The 21,484-nt window shown below is 41.7% G+C and overlaps 1 protein-coding gene across 1 annotated transcript; it reads left to right on the plus strand.

Moving 5' to 3' along the window:
* The first annotated feature begins 2,421 nt into the window (after positions 1-2,421).
* AADAT (aminoadipate aminotransferase) lies at positions 2,422-21,272 on the plus strand. Its single transcript, XM_065736269.1, has 14 exons — positions 2,422-2,500; positions 2,817-2,885; positions 3,616-3,784; positions 4,737-4,869; positions 5,365-5,439; positions 6,492-6,701; positions 7,207-7,272; positions 8,470-8,552; positions 9,446-9,542; positions 11,162-11,223; positions 12,944-13,008; positions 18,918-19,024; positions 19,652-19,753; positions 20,869-21,272. The coding sequence occupies exons 2-14, from the start codon at positions 2,819-2,821 to the stop codon at positions 20,917-20,919; spliced, it is 1,287 nt and encodes a 428-aa protein (XP_065592341.1). The 5' UTR covers positions 2,422-2,500; positions 2,817-2,818; the 3' UTR covers positions 20,920-21,272.
* The last annotated feature ends 212 nt before the right edge of the window (positions 21,273-21,484 follow it).

Below are 21,484 nucleotides of genomic sequence, written 5' to 3' on the forward strand. Positions count from 1 at the left end.
ACGGTCAGAGATCTTCTCCTCCATCTGAACTGCCACAAGTCAATGGGGCCAGATGGGATCCACCCAAGGGTGCTGAGGGAGCTGGCAGAGGTGATTGTTGAGCCACTTTCTGCCATCTGTCAGAATTCCTGGTTATCTGGAGAGGTCCCACAAGATTGGAGGCTTGCCGATGTGACTCCCATCTACAAGAAAGGCCATAAGGAAGACCCAGGGAACTACAGGCCTGTCAGCCTGACCTCGGTATCAGGGAAAGTTATGGAGCAGATGATCTTGAGGGAAATCACGGGACATGTGCATGGCAACCAGGGGATCAGACCCAGCCAGCACAGGTTCACCAAGGGCAGGTCGTGCTTGTCCAACCTCATCTCCTTCTATGACTGGGTGACCAGACAGCTAGATGAGGGAAAGGCTGTTGATGTAGTCTACCTGGACTTCAGCAAGGCCTTCGACACGGACTCCCACAGTATTCTCCTGAGGAAACTGGCAGCCCGTGGTGTGGACAGGTTCACTCTTCTCTGGGTGGAGAACTGGCTGGAGGGCTGTGCCCAGAGGGTAGTAGTTAATGGAGTTAAGTCCAGCTGGCATCCTGTTACAAGTGGTGTCCCCCAAGGGTCAGTTTTGGGGCCCATCTTGTTTAATATCTTTATTGATGACCTAGATGAGGGGATTGAGTGTACCCTCAGTAAGTTTGCAGATGACACCAAGTTGGGAGGATGTGTCAAACTGCCTGAGGGTAGGGAGGCCCTTCAGAGGGATTTAGATAGGCTGAACAGCTGGGCTGAGCTCAATGGGATGAGGTTCAATAAGACCAGGTGCCGGGTCCTGCACTTTGGCCACAATAACCCCATGCAATGCTATAGGCTTGGGGCAGAATGGCTTGAAGAATGTAGAGAGGAAAAGGACTTGGGGGTGTTGGTTGATGCTCTGCTTAACGTGAGCCGGCAGTGTGCCCAGGTGGCCAAGAAGGCCAACAGCATCCTGGCCTGTATTAGAAATAGTGTAGCCGGCAGGAGCAGGGAGGTGATCATCCCCCTGTACTCAGCTCTGGTACGGCCGCACCTCGAGTACTGTGTTCAGTTTTGGGCCCCTCACTACAAGAAGGACATTGAGGCCCTGGAGCGTGTTCAGAGAAGGGCAACAAAACCGGTGAGGGGTCTGGAGCACAAGTCTTATGAGGAGCGGCTGAGGGAGCTGGGATTGTTTAGTCTGGAGAAGAGGAGGCTCGGAGGAGACCTCATTGCACTCTACCGCTTCCTGAAGGGGGGTTGTGGTGAGGAGGGGGTGGGCCTCTTCTCCCTGATAAATAATGACAGGACGAGAGGGAATGGCCACAAGTTGCACTGGGGAAGATTTAGATTAGACCTGAGGAAACATTTTTTTTCTGAAAGAGTGGTCAGGCACTGGAATGGCCTGCCTAGGGAGGTGGTTGAGGCACCATCCCTAGTGCTGTTCAAGAAGCGTTTACATGAGGTGCTAAGGGATTTGATTTAGTAGTTGGGTAGGGATAGTGATAGGAGGATGGTTGCACTAGATGATCTTGTAGGTCCTTTCCAACCTAATGAACCTATGAACCTATGAGTTCAGCGGTAGCCCCGTGCCAGCCTTTTTAAAAGGCCACATAGGAGCCCAGCAGGAACACCATCCATGCTGATCACAAAGAAAAAGAGGTAGCCAAGCAGCAGCCCTACACAAGCCCCAAGAAGAGAGTATTTACCTCAGGAGGACTCCCAAACACCACTTGCACCATCTTGCTGGTTTGAGCTGACAAGCAGCTGTGTTACAGCCCTTGCTCAGCCTGCAATAGGACAAATTACCATTTCAGCAGCCCTCTGTGTCACTTCTTACTCTCAGCAGCACCGAGGCTGGAGGAATACAGCCCCATTCTGCTCGATCCCACTGATGACCGTTGCATTCGCCTTCTTTAAGAACTGTCAGATCCTGAGTTTGGATTTAATGTCGTGCTTTTTGCTGAGGGTCCTCCTCAACATTTTCTCAAGGTTTCACTCTTTGGATGGATTTGCAGTTCTTGATTTTAGCAGGGCGCACCAACCAATTTTTATGAGTTACCTCAACGATCTTTTCACAGGCAAAAGGGAACCTGCACATCCGTATTCTGTCTAAGATGTTCAAAAGCATCACACTATAACCTGTGTGATGCTTTTGAAGAAATGCAAAGGATAAGGTAATATTTGGATATTTAATCTCGTGCTTTTTGCTGAGGATCCTCCTCTACAACAGTACCTCAAAAGCAACATTTACATATGGAAAATGAACGCATACTACAACAAGGCAGTTTTATTAATGCTCCTGACTGTTTTGAGAAACCTGACTTCCCAGCACTTACAAATCAATCAAACCGAAGGAGCCGCCCACCGCACGAGTTGCGCGCGCCCCCCGCAGCCGCCCTTCTCTCCGCCCATCCTCCCGCGGCCCAGTGGCGGACGTTGCGATCTCGGGCGCTCCGCCCCGCAGCCGCCGCCGGTTCACCGCCGTGCTGCCGGTAGGTGCCCGCCGTCCCGCCGGAGCGTGGCTCCGAGCGGCATTCACCGCGCTTGAGTTAGGACGCGGGGCGCGCCGCCACGGCCGCGTGGATCGGCCGCGTGGATCGGCCGCGGGGAGGGAATGGCGCTCCGCGGTGACGTTAAAGAGCGGCGCGTTCCGAAGGCGTCACGCTTGCGTGGCGTTGGGTCTGTGGGGGCGAGTGCCTCGAAATTGATGCGCTGGAGCCTCACTGTGGATAGGACCAGTACCAGCAGCACTAGGGTTCCCATTCGCTTTTCCCTCTTCATGCTCAACTAATTGCTCTTTCCCCGCAGGCATGAATTACTCTCGGTTTATCACGAGTGTGAGTGCAGCAAGAAAAACATCTCCAATAAGAGTTCTGAGTGAGTATACACCTGCTCTTGGCAGGTTTTCTTAGGAGTAGCATTTTGTGTTCTAGGCTTTATGGAGGTACTGTGGCTGAAGACTTCAGGTGTTCGCAGGGCCCTTTAACCCTTTAACTAATCCAGAGATGTCGAGTACGTGTAAAGAGAAAAAGAATAGCCTTGAACCATTCATGACAGAAACTTCTCCGGACAGAAGAAATAGTGTTGTTGTCACTTGTGTGCAAGCCTGAAAGTCTCTGCTCCTGCTTCGGCAGCAGGAGTTTTGCACAGCTTGCCACCCAATTGACACTCACTGTCCAATTGCTTCATAAGTATTGCAGAACAAACTTAGCATCGGGAGGCATTGCATCAGTCCCGATATCACCCTCTGACATCTGAGCTGAAAGTACCAAGCCAGCACAAATGCTGTATTGTGAGCGAGTGTGCTTGCCAAATAAGGTCCAGTCTGCACCTAGCAAAGCACAGATTGGATGCGAATGGTTGTGAAATTGCATTTTAAGGAAGAGTTGTCAACATTTTCTTCATACCAACTTGTTTACATGATGCCTCTCCCACTGAAGCCGTGCAGCCAGAAACATTCCCACTCCCTTATTTACAAGATACAATCAGATGTAACTACTGATAACAGTAAAACAGAACAAACTCACTTAGTTCAGGATTAGATAAAGTGTGTGAGCAACTGCTGCAATAAACAAATTGTAATCAAGGTATTTTCCTTTTCCTGTAGCTGAATTGATGCAAAAATCTCCTCCATCTCTCATCTCCCTGGCTGGAGGGGCACCAAACCCAGCTGTTTTTCCCTTTAAGAAGGCTACTATTGCCACTGGACATGGACATGCTGTTGAGATTGGGGAGGACTTAATGAAGAGGGCTCTTCAGTACTCCGCCTCAGCAGGGTATCTGTCAAGGCTCCTTGCACTGAAAGATGACAGAATGAAAGAATTCTGAAGTTCTCTATCATTACATTAATTGGTCTTTACAAAAATAGCTTTAACTTCTTTAAATTTTCCTCGGTGTATGTATTTCAGTTTAAGCAGAAGGTTTTGAGTGGATGAGTTTTTGGTTTTTTTTAAGCCAGAAACTTCTCATCTGTAACTGTCTGAGAATCCCAACTCCCAAGTCAGTAGAAGGACTCATCCTGTGTTTTGTGTTAAGTTATTCAATGAATCATGTAGCATGGAAATGCAGTTTCCACATCCCGGAGCATTCATTTTGCCTTTATTTGGTACCCAAATTTTATTGGTATTTATTAATTTTAAATTTTATTTTGTATGTATAGCATTGGTATTTTTAGTACAAAAAATGTATATGTTATGTTAGTTTAGCACTCTTATAAATTTCCCAATAGACAGGAACAAGTCAAGCTTATGACAGGCTTGCAAAAATATGCGTGTATTTACGTAGTCACATAGCATTAATCAATGCACTTGCAATGTGAACACAACTTTAGTACTAAACAGGCATTTATGGATGTACTACAAGACTTTATTTAAAACATTTTATATTAAAACTGATTTCCAAATTTCTTGCTAGCTGTAGCCCGTTTCCAGAAGTGCTACAAGCTTTATCAGACAGCCATATCTGAGTATGGAAAGACTGTGCTCAGATTTCACTATTGTTGTTTGATGTGTGTGGACTGTAGGTGCTCATCTTTGCTGCTTTTCCAGAAGAAACATTTATCAAATTACAAAAAATGATATCCAACAGTCAAATTGGCATCTGAGTGTAGTTGTGTGACAGTCAAAGCCAGCTCAGGACTGTGTATGAGATTTGACAGTGATTTAGGGGAACAGCCTCTTTTTGGCCTATGTAAAATGATATATGCACCTTATCTCATTTCTGCTTCAGGATTCCAGAACTGTTGTCATGGCTAAAGAATTTCCAGAGGAGTCTACATAATCCCCCCACAGCCAACTACAGTCCTGAGCAAGGACAAATGGAAGTGTGTGTCACAACTGGCAGCCAGGAAGGCTTGTGCAAAGTATGACCAAGAGCTCTGTATATTAAAGTACTTCTTTCAAGATGATGTTTTCTTCCCTCAGTTCTGCTATACTTAGCATTAAGCATCACTGCAAAGCTTTGTGTATTCATTAAACATCTCAGGCTACCCGTATAAGGTAACAGAACTTAAAAACGTTGGACAATCTCATGTCAGACATACATGAATGTTCAGATAAACCAAAAAGCCTGTCAGAAAATACTTACTCAAGTAATAAACACATAGGTGCCTTATTTGCTTTTCTGTAACATGACAAACTGTATTAGTTTTCCTTGAATAATCAGCCTGTTCAGTCTGCTGAACAGACTGTTACCTAGCTCCATTTTGTTTCTAAAGCTGGTTCACCTGTTTTCCTCACAGGCAGCATAGTTACTTAATTTTTAGGGAATAAACTGATGTGCAACTAAGACTTGTTCTCACTCAAGTCAGAGATAGGAAGCATACGCAAAATATTTCTAAAATAGTTTTTCTTCACAGGTGTTTGAAATGCTCATTAACCCTGGGGACAGCATCCTTTTGGATGCCCCTACATATTCTGGAACACTAGCAGCTGTAAGTATTTCATCAGCAATAAGTCGTGAACCTGAACAGCACTTCAGTACCTATCTGCTTGAGTTTTTACTGTCAGTCACATTAAGTTCATTAAGATTAATTCATAAATGCTATTCCCAGGACATGGCATCATTTTCTGAATCCTGTAGTTTGTGCTAGGACTGAGGTAATGTTTGGGATTGGGAAGAAAGCCATCACAGCATAGCTGGTTCAGAACAGATTTATAAGTGGATATATCATTGTGTTCTACTGAAGTATTTTATAGTCAGATTATACTGTATCCATAACTACTGAGTTTTTAGATGTGAACTAGTAAAAACGGTACAAAAATAGCAGTTTCCTTCTGAAAAAATAATTGGTATGTAATTAATTGTCAAAAATATTAAAGTGTTGTAAGAAGGGTTAGGATAGCTGGTATACCACTTCATTCCAGGTTCCCCTTATACTGAAAGGAGTTTTGGTATCATTTGACTAATCAAAGATGCCTTGTTAGAACATACTTCTAAAATTATTGCATCAGCTTACATTTTTACTTTAAAGCTGAGCTACCTGGTACAGATTGAAGTCCCCCAGAGGTGAGACAGCGTGCTGTTTTGTTAGTATTTTTCCTGCAACTCTTCATACTTCTGTCAGCATGTCATAGCAGTAGCATTGTTTTGTTCTCCCAGGGCAACAACTGTGAGTGGATTCTTTGCCCTTTGTTAGTAATGAGTAGCTTACAGTTCTGGCACTTTGGCTCAAGCAGAATGCAAATGATCTGCAGGAAGTAGAATTGCAGTACACTTACTGTCTGTATTGAGAGCATGAAGAGAACAATTCAGACTCTCCAAAGGCCTTTCTGCTTGCATCCTTTCCTGTAGAAGAATAGCAACTAGATGTTAGTTACCTTCTTCTTATGTGGCTTGACAGGACAAATAAAGAGGAATGTGCTAAGTTTGACAAACTGCATAGCAAACCCAGACAAACTGTGATTTGAATTGTGAGGAAGTAAGAGTTTTGGATAGCTATAAAATCAGAAAAGATTGTGACAGTTGTGTTCACCCCATTGACAGCTGAGACCTTTGGGCTGTAGCATCATTAATGTTCCTAGTGACCAACACGGCATTATTCCAAAAGCTCTACAAGAAATTCTGTCTGCTCGCAGTCCAGAAGATAGAAAAAATCATAGCTGTGCTTTCCCCAAATTCCTGTACACAATTCCAAATGGCTGCAACCCCACTGGAAACTCTCTGACCACAGATCGCAAGAAAGAGATTTACCAGGTACGTGGCAGGCACCTTGTGAACTTACTTTGTAGGTAGAAGTGGGTAAATATCTATCTTGTTTTAGCTAAAGGTACTCTGCATGCAGTGTTTGGGCCCATTGTTGGTCCAGTGTACGTTCTTCCCAGAACTTGTTTCTAAACAAAACCTCATTCATGAGGAGTCTTCAGAAGCAGACTATGCATTAGATAAATTATTTTTTGCAGCAGTAGTCGATTGCTGCCTAGTGTCTGTGGGGAGCTTCAAAGTAGGTTTACCACAAGTGTATTGTATACCCTTTGAGCACATCTTTGGTATGTCCCTGTCCTTGCACTGCAGGTAGTGTGTTTACTGTTTAGATTGTTTGAAGTCTGAATCAAGCATCTGAAAACTCCTCCTGACACAGCCTTATATGTAGTGAATGAGCAACGTGTGTGATCCTAAGATGGTCCTGGTGTATATGAAGAACTGAATTTACAGTCAACATTTTAATCAGTCTTTACTTTGTATTCATTTTTCTCTTTAGCTTGCAAGAAAATATGATTTCCTAATAATAGAAGATGATCCTTACTACTTTCTTCAGTTTGAAAAGGTAATCTTCCATACTACATAGCACCTTCATTTCTGATACCAAAGAACTAAGGTTTGAGCCATGGATCTTCTTGGGTACTCATGTCCTTCTAAGTTAGTTATATGCTTAATAATCTATTGCTGCTTTCACTTGTCCCCTTTGTGGTATTTTATTGCTTCAGCCTGTTAATTGTGGTGGTTCAGATTCCTCAAGCCTTACACAGGGCAAAATTTCCTTCATTACTAAGAAAATTACAGAGACTGCCTGCAGAGAAGAACAAACATACTGCCAAAGCAGCAATTGGAAATAGCAGCCTTGTGGTGGTTCTTTCAAGCCAGTCACCTCTCCTTCCAAGGAGAGATGGTCTACTCCTAATCTGCTACAAATCATTTCTACCCCTTTTCCTTTTGGCATGCAGTTCTCCTGAAAGCCATAGCAAGTAGTACTGGATAGGCGACTTCCCTTCAGATCTTCCCCCTGTGGGTCAGAAAGTGTTTAGCTGTCTTCCTGTGTGGATCTGCTTTGCTCAAGCATCCAACTTAAGAATAAAAACTGGTCTTTAAAGAAGCAAAACATTGCTATAAGCTGAACTGTAATATTCAGCATTCTGTTTAGAAATACATTTTGTGTGGGAGGAGGCAGTAAAACTGCTTTGCAGTCATTAAGTGGCATTGTTTAGCTTTGCTAGAGAATGAGGGGGGGATATGTAAAGGTAGATCTGATAAGAAAAAAGCATGCTAACCTAAGTAAGTTTGGATGTATCATTCAACTTCCTTTTGTTTGGTTGGATTTTTTTTTTTGCTTGTTTTCTTTTTTGTTTTAAGAGGTAAAGTAAAAAGCTGCTGTGTTCCATCTTAAAAATTACAATAGCCTTCTGTGTAGCCCATAAAGACCCTGACAGAGAATCTTTGTTTCCCCTGTTTATGGCATCATACGTAATTTTGAACTGAGCACTTGTATGCTGATCAGTGGGCTAAGAATCCAGAAGTATCAAGGCTGATTTCTTGATGGCTTTCACAGTATATTTTAACATCTCAAACATCTCATCTGAACAACCATTTGTCAGCATATTACTGCACTTTTCCTTTGAGCATCCATCTGTAAAATATTTACTATCCAAATCTGTACTTTGGGAAATAATTATGTCTTCATAGCAAAGAAAGTAATTCCACCACAATCCCTACTAGGAACTAGAGTTTTATTTGTTTTTCTCCCAAGCCTTGGGCTCCAACTTTCCTCTCAATGGATGTGGATGGCAGAGTGATCAGGACTGACTCATTCTCTAAAGTTCTCTCATCTGGGTAAGGCCTCCTTCAGACTCCTCAGTATTGCCTCTTGATCAAGGCACAAGACTGTACAAAAGGATCAGATTACAATTTTTTTAATCTAATACCTGGTCACTTCTGGAAAGCATTTTTCTTCAGCGTACTGCAGTGTTCCCCTCCCCTCTCCTTTTTACCATTTCTGCTGAATCTTCCAATATATAAATGAAATAATGGGATAATTCTCCACAATCAATCATAGAGTTATAGTGATATCTTCTAGCTTTATAGTTCTTTAACCTCTTTAATTAAGCTGGATACTCTCACACAATATATTTGTTTTAACTTGCTTTTATTGTTCTAATAGATACAAGAAAGTAATGTGAATTCTGCACTAGCAGCTAGTGGATTGCAACCCCATCCCCAAGAAAGTGAAGAGACAGCATGATGTGAAGTGTGATGGCACTTCCAGAAGTGACACTACAAAAGGCACCATGCAGTTTGTCTTTGCCAAAGACACATCTGAGCTTTCTGATGGGTTTTGGTAGCTATTTGAAGGAAAACAGTCTGAGTAAAGACAGGTCATAGCACAGCACATTCACAGAAATATGAATAAGAGCCTGTTTTATCAGCCTAAATTTCATTCATACTGTGGTGCTGAAAGAGATCCAAAGAAGAAGTCTGTTTGCTAGTTTGTGTGTTATTCCATGAAGCTGAGCACTCGTGACTTTTGATTACATGAACTTTTCCTTCTGTTTTATTGATGCTTAGCTCATAAGTTGTGTAAACCTGGGATTTAGAGCATTATATAAATACATATGAGAGCCTTAGCACATTAGTGAAATGATTACAGGTTTTCTGGTTAGAAGTTAAACCATAACTCACATAAAGGATTTGTACATTGCACTTCCTGCTGTAATTTTTCCTTCTAGGTTGAGAGTGGGTTTTCTGACGGGTCCCAAGCCTCTTATTGACAGAGTTATTCTACACATTCAGGTTTCTACAATGCACACCAGCACTTTCACACAGGCAAGTACTAAACTAACAACTGAATTGTATTGGAAAAAAAAAAAAAACAGATTCCAAATCATAGAAAACTAAGAACAAGTGTCTTTTATAGTTGCACTGCACTTATTCAGTTTTAGTTACAAGAGATATTGTCAGATATTGTCAGATTGTCAATTTCACCAAATGGAAGAGACAACCAAAGAAACTGCAGCCAGAACTAGAGAGCTTAACGCATGGAAAGCACTACTGCTTCAGCTAATGTAATGTACTATTAACTGTCAGATTTCAAGAATTAAGATTGAAGGTGTTTTATCTCAGGCCACTGGGATCACTTGAAAAAACTCAATATAAAGCACACAGTGGAAGCTCTTCTTTCCCATTCCCTTCCTCCCCCCCCCCCAACTTTGTTTTTCTTTATACTTAGTATCTAAAATACTAGCAGCTCACAGACATCACAAAGGAGCCATCAACAGCTCCTTTATTATTTATTACTAATAAGGAAAGGGGACATTAAGCAAATCTACATGCTACTTCAGTAAGGGATTTGACACTGTTCCCACACCATCCTCATGGTGTAGCTGACTGCCCATGGTTTGGATGAAACACTGGCTGGATGGCCAGGCCCAAAGAACTGGTCAGTGGAGTTAAATCCAGTTGGTAGCCAATCACGTGTGGTGTCCCCCAGGGCTCAGTACTAGAGCCACTCCTATTCAACATCTTTATCAGTGATCTCAATGAGGGGATCAAGTAATCCTCACCCTGTACTTAGCACCAGTGAGGCCCAACCTTGAGTACTGTGTACAGTTTTTGGCACCTCAATACAGAAAGGACACTGAGATGCTGGAGCAGGTCCAGAGAAGGACAACAAGGCTTGTGAAAGGCCCAGAGAACATGGCCTATGAGGAGCAGCTGAAGGAACTGGGGTTGTTGCTGTTTAGTGCTGGGAAGAAGAGGCTAAAGGGAGACCTTATTGCTCTCTTCAAATACCTGAATGGTGATTGGGGGGGGAGGTTGATCTCACTGGTGACAGGACAAGGGGAAATGGCCTTCAGTTGTACCAGGGGAGGTTTAGGTTGGATATAAGGAAGAAATTCTTTACAGAAAGGGTTGTTAAGCCCTAGAATAGGCTCCCCAAGGAGCCTGTCCATCCTGGAATGTTTGAAAACTGTCTGGATGCGGTGTTCAGGGGCATGATTCAGCATTGGGTTGTTAGGGTAAGTATGGTTGTGGCTGGACTTAATGATCTTGAATGCCTTTTCCAACCTAAGCAATTCTATGATTCCAGTTCCATTAGTTCATGATAGAGGCAGTATTAAAGCAGAGAGAATAATGCAAGTGGAAGGAACTTCGGTAAAGCAATATACCATTGCCTTCTTTTTTCTCCCAGATTTCCATTTTCAGCTCTCCATCCATTCCATTCTCCTACTCCGACTTCCAGGTATTGCCACCATCCTTTAAGATAGCAGTAACACGGACTGCAATAGCCTGTTGCTATACTGCCACCTCTGTTTGTAAAGGGTTCCAAGAGATCCTGTGTGCAACTTCTTGCCTGGGTGGAATTCTAAATAACACACGGGGCAGTATATCTTTCTGAGGTTGTGAAGCAGTCCTGTACTAATAAAAGCATTTTATTTCTATAGATGATAATATTACAGCTTCTTCAACAATGGGGAGAAAAGGGTTTCTTGGAGCATACAGACAGGTAAGGTCACGTTGTATTTTGAATCCCCTCATCTGTCATGCTGCTTCTTGTTACCTACACAGAATGTTCTTCACGGTAAACAAGCAACATGAATACTTATGTGAACACATTTCAAATCAGATACCATTTGAACTCTAAGCTTCCTACAGCAATGGGTAGCATGTTATGGTTTGTACAGGCTTATCACAGCGTTGGACAAGCATAAGAAAGGTTTCTATATCTGACCACAGCAGCCACTTCTGCCCCCTGAGCTGTTAGGCATTCTGTGAACACCAGGATCTAAAAAAAAGAGCAGAGATACTAGTCCTGGCCTTGCATTGTGTTAGATATCACAGAATAAGCATAAGAAATAGAAGCATAAATATGGGTTTTGAAGGAAAACTCAGACTGCACTTTATCACAGCTTTCAGCAATTAGAAAACATGCCTTAAATATATCACCTCACTTACCTGACAGGAAGGCAGCCTTACCTGGGCCAAAAGTATTCTTCCTCTTTACCTAATGAAAATAATATTGCAGTAGGCTACCCACAGCCCTTTGTAACTCCCTAGACACTGTTGTCAGGTGACTTACTGATTAGGCCCAGCAGCTGATTATGACTTCCCCTTGGTTTCATTGGGATCAGGTTGACTTGTTAGATTGTGTTTTTGAGTAGGAGTAAGCCTGTTGTTTACAGTGGTTACATTTCTGTGAAAGTTTTGCCTTACACTTAAAATTAGATTCCATTGTGAAAGTAAAAGAACAGCACAGAACAGCAAAAGAAAAAGTTACTACAGAATTTATGATGCAGTAAAAACTGCAGAAGATTTACCTTTTCTTGTAGAGTGTAATAACTGCTACAGGCAGAGTCCTTGAGATTCATAAGCTTTTGGTAGTTAGTATTTGCCTATCAGATTTCATAAAATACCCTTGGAAATCAAAGCTCTGCATTCCAAGAATATCAAAGAAAAGTGAAACTACAAAGTATGGTTCATATGTAGAGAAGAGAGCCCTTTTGCACCTGATTCATGGAGTCTGCAGCATACATTTCTCTCATACCTGGTGCTGCAGAATCACAGCTGTTTCAGTTTATATCAGTGAAAGTAGTCACTGTACAAGGCTTGTCCCTCTTAAACCTTTGGGTAGGGCTATTTTCCTAGTAAGATATTGAATTATTTTGAAATTTTAGTTAAAGTATGAAGGCAGTAGGCTCAAAGGGTTAAAACAAATGAAACCATCAGATAGTTATAGCAGGTTTATCACACAGTTTGTTTTTACCTTATGAAATACTGTTTCCGTGTGTACCTATTACAGAAACTTAATCTAAACACATAAATATCACATAGGTACTTTTGCAGGTATACAAATCCTTGATGTTTTTCTGTGTGATGACTACTGCAGACAGGTATCCACTAACATAATAGAATGGATACCATTTATAAAGGGTTTCATACTGGACTTTCTCTGACATGTAGAGATTAAGCAGCAGCTACAGACACACTTCCTCCATCTCAGTGATTTGTGCTTTGTTGCAGGCGCCATGAAGCGTTCAAGACTTTTCTAATGCATGTACAAAGTTTCACACACACAATGAATTGTATTGTGCTGATCCAGGATGTGTTCATGTTTCTGTTGTGTGCATTTCTGTTGATAAGTAGAAAAGCTTTGTTTCTTCCTTTGGAAACAAATGGACCCTGAAGCACTATGAGATCATGGCTCTGAATTGATAATGTACTTTCAGAGTTGTGGAGTTCTACAGGACCCAGCTGGATGCAATGCTCATTGCTGCTGACAAGTGGTTAAAAGGTCAGTCAGTGATACACAGCTAAGACTTCTTTTTTCTAGCTATTATCACCTTCATCTTTAAGAAAAATTGCTAAAGGTCATATCTTGACCAAAGTGATGGGTGATCGCTATGAGCAAATCAATACCATGAAAAAGTTTAGAATGGATTATCTAAGACTACGGTTGTCCTCCTTTTCTGGTGGAGGACAAGTTAATGATGATAAAAAAAAGCTCACCACATTATCACCATAGATACCAACTTTACAGGCAGCACGTATTTCACTCCACTGCATTCTTTTTATGCTTAAAATCTTTTAAAATCTCCATCTGAAGGTGTCAGTGGCCTTAATCTGGAATAAAATATAAATATGGTAGTACTGATGGCCATTTTGTCTGAACTTAATTTTAGACGTTCATGATTAATCACTGAAAAGGCAAAGGGACCAGCACAAACAAGGAGATGTTACAAAAAGGAAAGAAAGGAATGCTCACCCATCTCCAAGGGTCTAGGCTCACAGGGAAAGACCTCCAAGAGATCGCTAACAAAACAACCTTCCTCTGTGGCAGTCAGCCCTTAAATGGAGTCTAATTGCCTTTACCTATGCTTCCAGGGCTGATGGGTCTTTTCTCCAGGTGCTTAATCAGGGGTTCACACCATTTCTTAGCAGTCCCTATATACTCCACCCCTTCACAGCATGAGCCCCTGATTTGAGTCAGCTGGAGGGTGAGCCTTTCCTAATACAGAGATCCAGTGCATGACAACACTATTTGCCTGTTGCGATACAGGTTGGCATAATATAAGATGATTAATGATCAGTTTGTGGTTAAGGTTCATATTCTCTCAGGGTTCAGTCTAGTAAAGGACATATGGTTGTGGTCTGCTACAGGCCACCTGATCAGGAGGAGCCTATTGATGAAGCCTTCTTGCTTCAATTGCAGGAGGTGTTGTGTTTGTGGGCTCTTGTCCTGACGGGGGATTTTAGCTACCTGGATGTCTGCTAGGATAGTAGCATGGCAGATGGCAGACAACCCAGGAGATTCCTGGAGCCTGTTGAGAATAACTTCCTGGTCCAGCTACTAGACGGAGTGACCTGAGGTGAAGCCTTACTGGACCTGGTGCTCAACAATGCAAAGGAGAATATTAGGTTAAGATTGGAGGCAGCCTGGACTGTATTGATCATGCCCTGGTGGAATTCATGATCTGGAGGAATGCAGTCTTGGCAAAAAGTAGTCAGGACCCTGAACTTCAGGAGAGCAAACTTCCAGCTACTCAAGGAACTGCTGGATAGGATCTCATGGGAAACTGTCCTTAAGGGTGTAGGAATAGAACAGAGATGGCAGCTTTTTAGGGACACCTTTCTGCAAGCACAAGAGATCTCCGTACCCCAGCAGAAGAAATCAAGCAGAGGAGGTGGGCAACCAGTGTGGCTGAGCAAGGACCTGCGGCTTGAAATGAGGGAAATAAGGGAAATGTATAGGAAGTGGAAGCAGGGTTGAGTAGCCTGGGAAGAATGCAGGGATGTTGCGTTCATATGCAGAGATAAAATCAGGAAAGTCAAGGCACAGATGGAGCTGAACTTGGCGAGGGATGTGAAAAATAACAAAAAGGGGTTCTACAGTTACATAGGTAGGAAGAAACAGAACAAGGAGATTGTTCCCCCCTCTGACTAATGAGGATGGAGAACTGGCTTCCTCAGACATGGGAAAAGCTGAGGTGCTCAATACAAGCTTTGCCTCCGTCTTCACTGGTGGCCAGGCTCCCTGTGTCTGCCAGTACCCTGATCCTCTAGATGTGAGTGAGAGGAGTGGATTGCATCCCACTGTAATGGTGGAACAAGTCTGAGACCTCCTCATGAAACTGAATGTAAGTTCATGGGGCTGGATTATATGGATCCAATGGTTCTGAGAGATGGCTGATGTGGTTGCCAAGCCACTGTCTGTATTTGAAAAATCATGGCTGTCAGGTGAAATCCTCAGTGACTGGAAAAAGAGAACTATTACACCTGTTTATAAGAAACAGAGAAAGGATGACCCAGGGAAACATAGGCCTGTGAGCCTCACCTATGGGCCTTGGAAGATCATCGAGCAGATCCTCCTGGATACCATGTTAAGGCACATCCAAGACAAAGAGGTGATCTGAGACAGCCAGCATGGCTTCAACACAGGCAGATCTTGCCTGATCAAACTGGTGGCCTTCTATGGCATTGGTGGACGGGAAGTGTGACAGATGCCATCTATCAGGACTTTGATGTGGTCCCTCACCACATCCTTCTCTCTAAATTGGAGAGGTATGGTATTAAAAATGTGCCTCGAGTACTGTGTTCAGTTTTGGGCCCCACACTGCAGAAAAGAGATTGAAGCCCTGAAGCGTATCCAGACAAGGGCAATGAAGCTGATGAGGGGTCTGGAACACATGCCTTATGAGGAAAAGCTGAAAGAGGTGGGATTGTTCAGTCTAGAAAAGAGTAAGCAGAGGGTTGACCTTATTGCTCTCAATAACTACCTGAAGGGAGGTTGTAGTGAGCAGGGGGATTGGCTTTTTCACCCTTTCAATGGGACTAGGAGGAATGGCTTCAAGTTGAGCCAAGGTAAATTCAGACTAGGAAATACTTATTCCTTGTAAGAGTGGTCAGGTGCTGGAATGGGCTGCCCAGGGAAGTGGTGGAGTCATTGACCTTGGAGGTATTTAGGAATGTTTAAAAATTGTGTTGAGGAACATGGTTTAGAGAGAATTGTGATAGTTTTATCTTGTAGATCTTTCCCAACCTTGGTGATTCTATGATTCTGTGATTGTTCAATGGATTAGGAACTGGTTGGCTGGTCACAGCCAAAGGGTTGGGATCAACAGTTGTGTGTCTGGATGGAGGGTGATCATGAGTGGTGTCCCCAAACATCAGTCTTGGGACCAGTGCTCTTCAACATCTTCATCAGTGACATAGATGGAATTGAGTGCACCCTCAGCAGGTTTGCGGATAACACCAAACTGAGCAATGCCATAGATACACTGAAGGAATGGGAAGCCATCCGGGGGACCTGGGCAGGCTGGAGAAGTATGCCCATGTGAACCTAATGAGGTTCATTCGGTAATGCCAAGTGCAAGGTGCTGCACTTGGGCTAGGGCAATCCCAGGTATTTATACAGCTGGGGGAAGAACTGGAGTACAGCCCTGCAGAGAAAGACTTGGAAGTTCTGGGGGACAAGAAGCTGGACATGAGTCAGCAGTCCACGCTTGCAGCCCAGAGGACCAACTATATCCCAGGCTGCATTAAAAAGGGGTGGCCAGCAGGGAGAGGGAGGTGATTGTCCTCCTCTACTCAACATTTCTGGGACCCCATCTGGAGTACTGCATCCAGGCCTGGGACCCCCAGCACAAGAAAGACGCAGAGCTCTTGGAACATATCCAGAAGAGAGGCACTAAGACAATCAGAAGGCTGGAGCACCTCTCCTGTGAGGAAAGGTTGAGAGAACTGGGCTTATTTAGCTTGGAGAAGGTCCCAGGGAGACCTCACTGTGCCCTTCCAATACTCTAAGGGAGTGTATAACAACTCCCTTAACTCCCTGAGTGGGGAACAACAAGGGTTGATAGTGATGGGACAAGCAGGAATGTTTTTAAACTAAAATGGAGGAGATTTAGGTTAGCTATTAGGAGGCAGTTTTTCACTCAGAGGGTGGTGACACACTGGAACAGGTTGCCCAGAAAGGTTGTGGATGCCCCATCCCTGGAGGTATTCAAGGCCAGGCTGGATGTGGCTCTGGGCTGCCTGGTCATGTGGTTGGTGACCCTGCCCATGGCAGTGGGTAGAAACTAGAAGATGTTCTTTGAGGTCCTTTTTCAACCCAGGCCATTCTACGGTTCTGTGAACTGTCTCATGTAAGGTCATGTCTGCACTGGAAAATCTTATTGCTATAAATGGCTCAGACATAGTGGTCCAGGTCATCTGAGCAGGCTTTTCCCTTTTCCTGGGGGCCAGGAAATCTTCCAGATTCCATGTTATTGATATTTTTTCAATAATTCTCACTCCTGTCCTTTTGGGGTGCTTTTGAAATTTTTTATGTTAATACACTAAGTTGTTGCTCTAGTTTCTCAATGCGATTGTGTAGTAATTGGTTTTCATTCTCAAGGGTGTTATTTGAGGGTTCTACTCAATTTAATACATTCAACAGTGGCCATGCCACAGTGGAAGCAGCCAGTTGATCCTTCTTTGTGATTAAAAGATCTTTGTCTAACCCATAGAAACACTCCACCAAGTGGAATGGGGATTGAAGGATGATATTCCTGCTATCCTGCAAAGGGCCCCACTTTTCAACTATAACTGCAAGACCATAAATAAGGGGATCTGAGAAATCCTGGGATACATCCTAGCAGGGTTTTACCCAAAGGAGCAATGTTCTCTCCCTTAACCCATTTAAAGATGTTCCAAAGAAAAGCCATTGTTTTGATGTTTTGGCCTGCCTGGATTGCCAGATGTAAAGGCAAATGGATCAGGGCAAACAAGAAAACATTGCATAAAGGAAGGAAAGGAATACTCACCTGTCTCCAAGGATCTATGCACACAGGAAAAACTCCACAAAGAAGGGATCTCCAACAAGAGAACCTTCCTCAGTGGCAGTCAGCCCTTAAAAGAGTGCTGCAGTGAAGGGACAGGAACCCAGCTTGTTGCAAGCTAATGTTAGTTTATTAAGCAACGACTCAAAGCTTATATACACAGAAAGGCAACGTGTGTTAAGATCTGATTGGGTGAGGGTTACATTCCTTAAGGTTAAACATCATAACAATACAAAGCACTCCTAGTAGACTAAATGAGCAGTCTCCTATCGCCTTCTGTTACAGTGTCCTGTTTCTTTTCACTCCTCAAAGGTGGTTATTTCGACCTTGTCAGCTTATCTTTACACAGCCTGCATCCAAGGCTTGTGGTCAAGTTCCTGCTTAGCTAGCAGTTCTGCCTGGCTCGCACTCTTGCCATTACCCACAAATGAGGTCTTGAATTGCCTTCACCTGTGCTCCCAAGGTGGGCTGGATCTTTCCTTCAGGTGCTCAGTCAGTTGTTCAGGCAGTCTCCATTCAAGCACAGAGCACAGAATGAAACTGCTCAACAGCAATGGGATTAGAGTTAGTGACTGTTATTACTCCTTTTAGTCAGTTTGCAGTAGAAACAGCAATAATTATTTAAGAACTGCCCACCATCCTGAGATACTTCTCTGGGACTTGTGTACCATATGGTCATCAGTGTACTTGCTATTACTAATTTCCAAATTTTATGTAAGAATTTTTTCTTCTTTTTCTACATAGATCTGAATGACTATGGATTGTTGACACTTTTTGTCTCAAATCCCTAAATATCTATACAATATAGTAGCTGCTCAAGCCCTCTGTAAATATGTATAAGTTAAATGAATCAATGTAAAAAAGATGTTATGCTAATGAAAATGTTAAATAGTTTCTTCAAAAAACATGTTCAAAATCAGATATTACTTCTAAGTAAACAGCAGGCATGCAGTAAGCCTACATATATAATTTAAGACAAATTCTCTAAGCCATCATCCTCTTCATAAGTCCTGTGTTCTTTGGGCAAATATTTATAACCAGTTTTAAGAAAAATAATTCTCTGCTTTGTTACGTTTAAATTATATTGATAGTCTATGAACTGGTTGGAGAAAATGCAACATAAGAGTGGTTTCAGATTGTTTGGATAATTTGTTTACTTAAAATAGTCAAGACGTTTAATTTGTCAACACTTGGGTTTTCTGTAATTCACCAAAAGTACTGAAAATATCAACATGCATGCAGTAAGCCTTCACAGAGTGGATTAGTACCTAAATTTGGGAAGGGGCATATTTGCTCTGTGGCCATATTCCCTTTGAGTTCATAGAATTGTAGAATAAAGAAGGAACAGAAGTTTCTTTCTTGATTCCCTTTTCTTTTTCTCTAGGCTTGGCTGAATGGTATCCTCCTACTGCTGGCATGTTCTTGTGGATCAAAATTAAGGGAGTTTCTGATACACAGCAGCTGATCATGGAAAAAGCTTTGCAGAAAGAAGTATGACTGATGGCTTAATGGCTTATAATGTTAAATGAGGAAAGGATAAAATAAACGTATCTATACACACAGGCACATACCTACAAAAGCAGGGAACTTAGGTCCACAATCATTGAATCTTATGCATTGTTCTGTAATGTAGCAGCTCATTAATAAAATCTTTTCTTGCATGTATTCAAATGTTGATGTTTAATCAGCTTAAATTTAAATCACATATATATATAGAATATATTTATTAGATATATAATATTATATTTTTAGTATTGTATGTATTATATTTTAGTATAGTATGTATATTACAATATACAATAATGTATATTGTAATATAATATTTTAGTATTGTGATTTTTTATTATTTATTTAAAAGTGCACTGAATAAATTTCATCCCACTGCACTGCTACTTCTAAACACTGGCAGTAAACCAGACCTAGTTATCAACAAGCCTGAGAGATGTTTGGTTTTGTTATAAGTCTGATACCAGTTTATATTTTTGGCTTCTTGTTTAGAAAAGACAAAATGTATCTGCTTACATTCTGATATCAGTAGTGATCCCTCTCAAATCTAATGTAGTGTTTTCAACCTATGTGAGTGCTTATAACTGAGTAGTTCACTGCTTGTATGTGTAGGTGTTACTAGTTCCTGGAGGAGTGTTCAACATCGATAGTTCAGAGCCCAGTCCTTATGTCAGAGCTTCTTTCTCTCTGCCTTCTCCAGCCCAGATGGATCTGGTAAGTGAGATAGGGGTTTTTTTTAACATTTTTATCAAGAACAGTTTCTCACATAGTTAAGTGATATAATGATATTTTTACTTACTTCTTCTTGTGTGATTTCTTATTTGCTAGTGTATTTGTTTGAGTACTTAGGCACTAAATCGGTACTTTTGAAGCAGCTGTTTCTTGGGCAAGATACTCTTATCCAAATTTCCTGATACGTGCCAAATTTTTAGGAGCCCTTAATTTTTTTCCACGTATCTCATACATACAAATTGTTACACTTAATCATCCCAGTTGTTATTTGGAAAGGCTTCACTGAGGCCAAAGTTTTGCTCCTTGTAGCATTCACAAACAGCATGTATTTCTGTTTTCCATATTTTCCATTCCTGATACCGAATTGCCTTTATTGTGTGTTTTGCCAATTCTTTGCAAGAAAGAATATTGGCTTTCTCTCCTATGATTCACATACATGTTGCATTTCATTTCTTAAGAAGTAATTTGTGTTTTACAAACAGTTCAGATGTTATTTGGCTGTACCTGTTAAAATCAGTGGGGAGAAAGTCTAGGAGATAGCTGTGCAGATTTAATAATCCTCTGATGCAGGTGCTTGAAAGTTCTGTATTTGTAGTTTTACTTCAATTCAGCTACTCAGGTCTATAACAGATATGTGCTTCTGTTGTCTTTCTTTGTGAAAGAAGTAATTCATAAACATACTGTTGACAGTCAAATTGTATCTTGCTGACATTGTACTTCTACATGCTTCTCTCCTGATTTGTTCTTTCTTTCAGCTTTGGAGTCTGTAGGGCTCTATAATGGGTTAAAAAAGATACTCTTCCAAGTATCACTAGTTGTATTAAAACAACCTATTAGCTTTATTTCAATTTTGAATAATCATTAAACATCAGGAAGTGTATTTTTCTGTTTCAGAAAAAAATACCTTTCATTCTTTTATCAGATGAGTGGAAGCTTTATCTGGTCACAGTGATTTTAAAGCCCATGCATGTTGTTAAAAAATGTTGTAGTAGAGAACAGTGAGTTCATATATGAGTATTAGGGTAGTTTTAGTAGATTTACTGTGTGTTTAAGTAATGCAGATATATTAATTTAAATGAACTTTTATGTAATTGCAGGCTTTCAAGAGACTAGCTGACCTTATAAAAGAAGTTGTGTGGAAAAGATGAGTAGAACTCATACAGCTATCAAAATCATCTCTAGAAAATAATTTGCAACAGTGGGATTTTGTCAGAACGCTTAAAAAATAAGTGCAGTACCATGAATGTTTCTATTGTTTCAAAATCAGATCAAATCTAAATCAAACTTTGATCTGTGAATAATTACTCTGAGTTACAAATGGCTGGTAAGAAAAGGCATGTGGATGTGCTGATAGAACTGATCCCTTGGTTAACTGCGGACATCTTTTTAATGGAGGAGGGTGTAAGTAATTGAACTGAGCATGTAATGGAATGAACAATACTTTGACACAGATGTACAAAGCAACCAAGATACAAAAATAAAGACATGCTTTGATCATTGATCCCTTGGTTATTATCATCCTAAATGTTAGATTCTTGACACCATATACAAAACTTTCAGAATGTTTTAACTGTACAGATTCTCCACGGCTTCCCACTTCATGGCCCAGCAACTCATGAACAGGAGTGATGCTTGCTCAAAATAGAAAGACTCCCAATTATTTCTGTAAATAGTTGTATGGCTTTTTGTCAGAATCTACCCCAAAATACTTGC

Source organism: Cyrtonyx montezumae, unplaced genomic scaffold (assembly GCF_038088225.1).
Source record: "Cyrtonyx montezumae isolate F1298 unplaced genomic scaffold, pur_monq_1.0 scaffold_2, whole genome shotgun sequence".
Taxonomy (NCBI): Eukaryota; Metazoa; Chordata; class Aves; order Galliformes; family Odontophoridae; genus Cyrtonyx; species Cyrtonyx montezumae.

Bases quoted from the DNA above. Each gene is read 5' to 3' on its own strand.
- AADAT (XM_065736269.1), top strand. From the start codon at position 2,819: ATGAATTACTCTCGGTTTATCACGAGTGTGAGTGCAGCAAGAAAAACA. The intron at 2,886-3,615 runs GTGAGTATACAC...CTTTTCCTGTAG, and splicing joins ATCTCCAATAAGAGTTCTGA to CTGAATTGATGCAAAAATCT. The intron at 4,870-5,364 runs GTATGACCAAGA...TTTTCTTCACAG, and splicing joins GCCAGGAAGGCTTGTGCAAA to GTGTTTGAAATGCTCATTAA.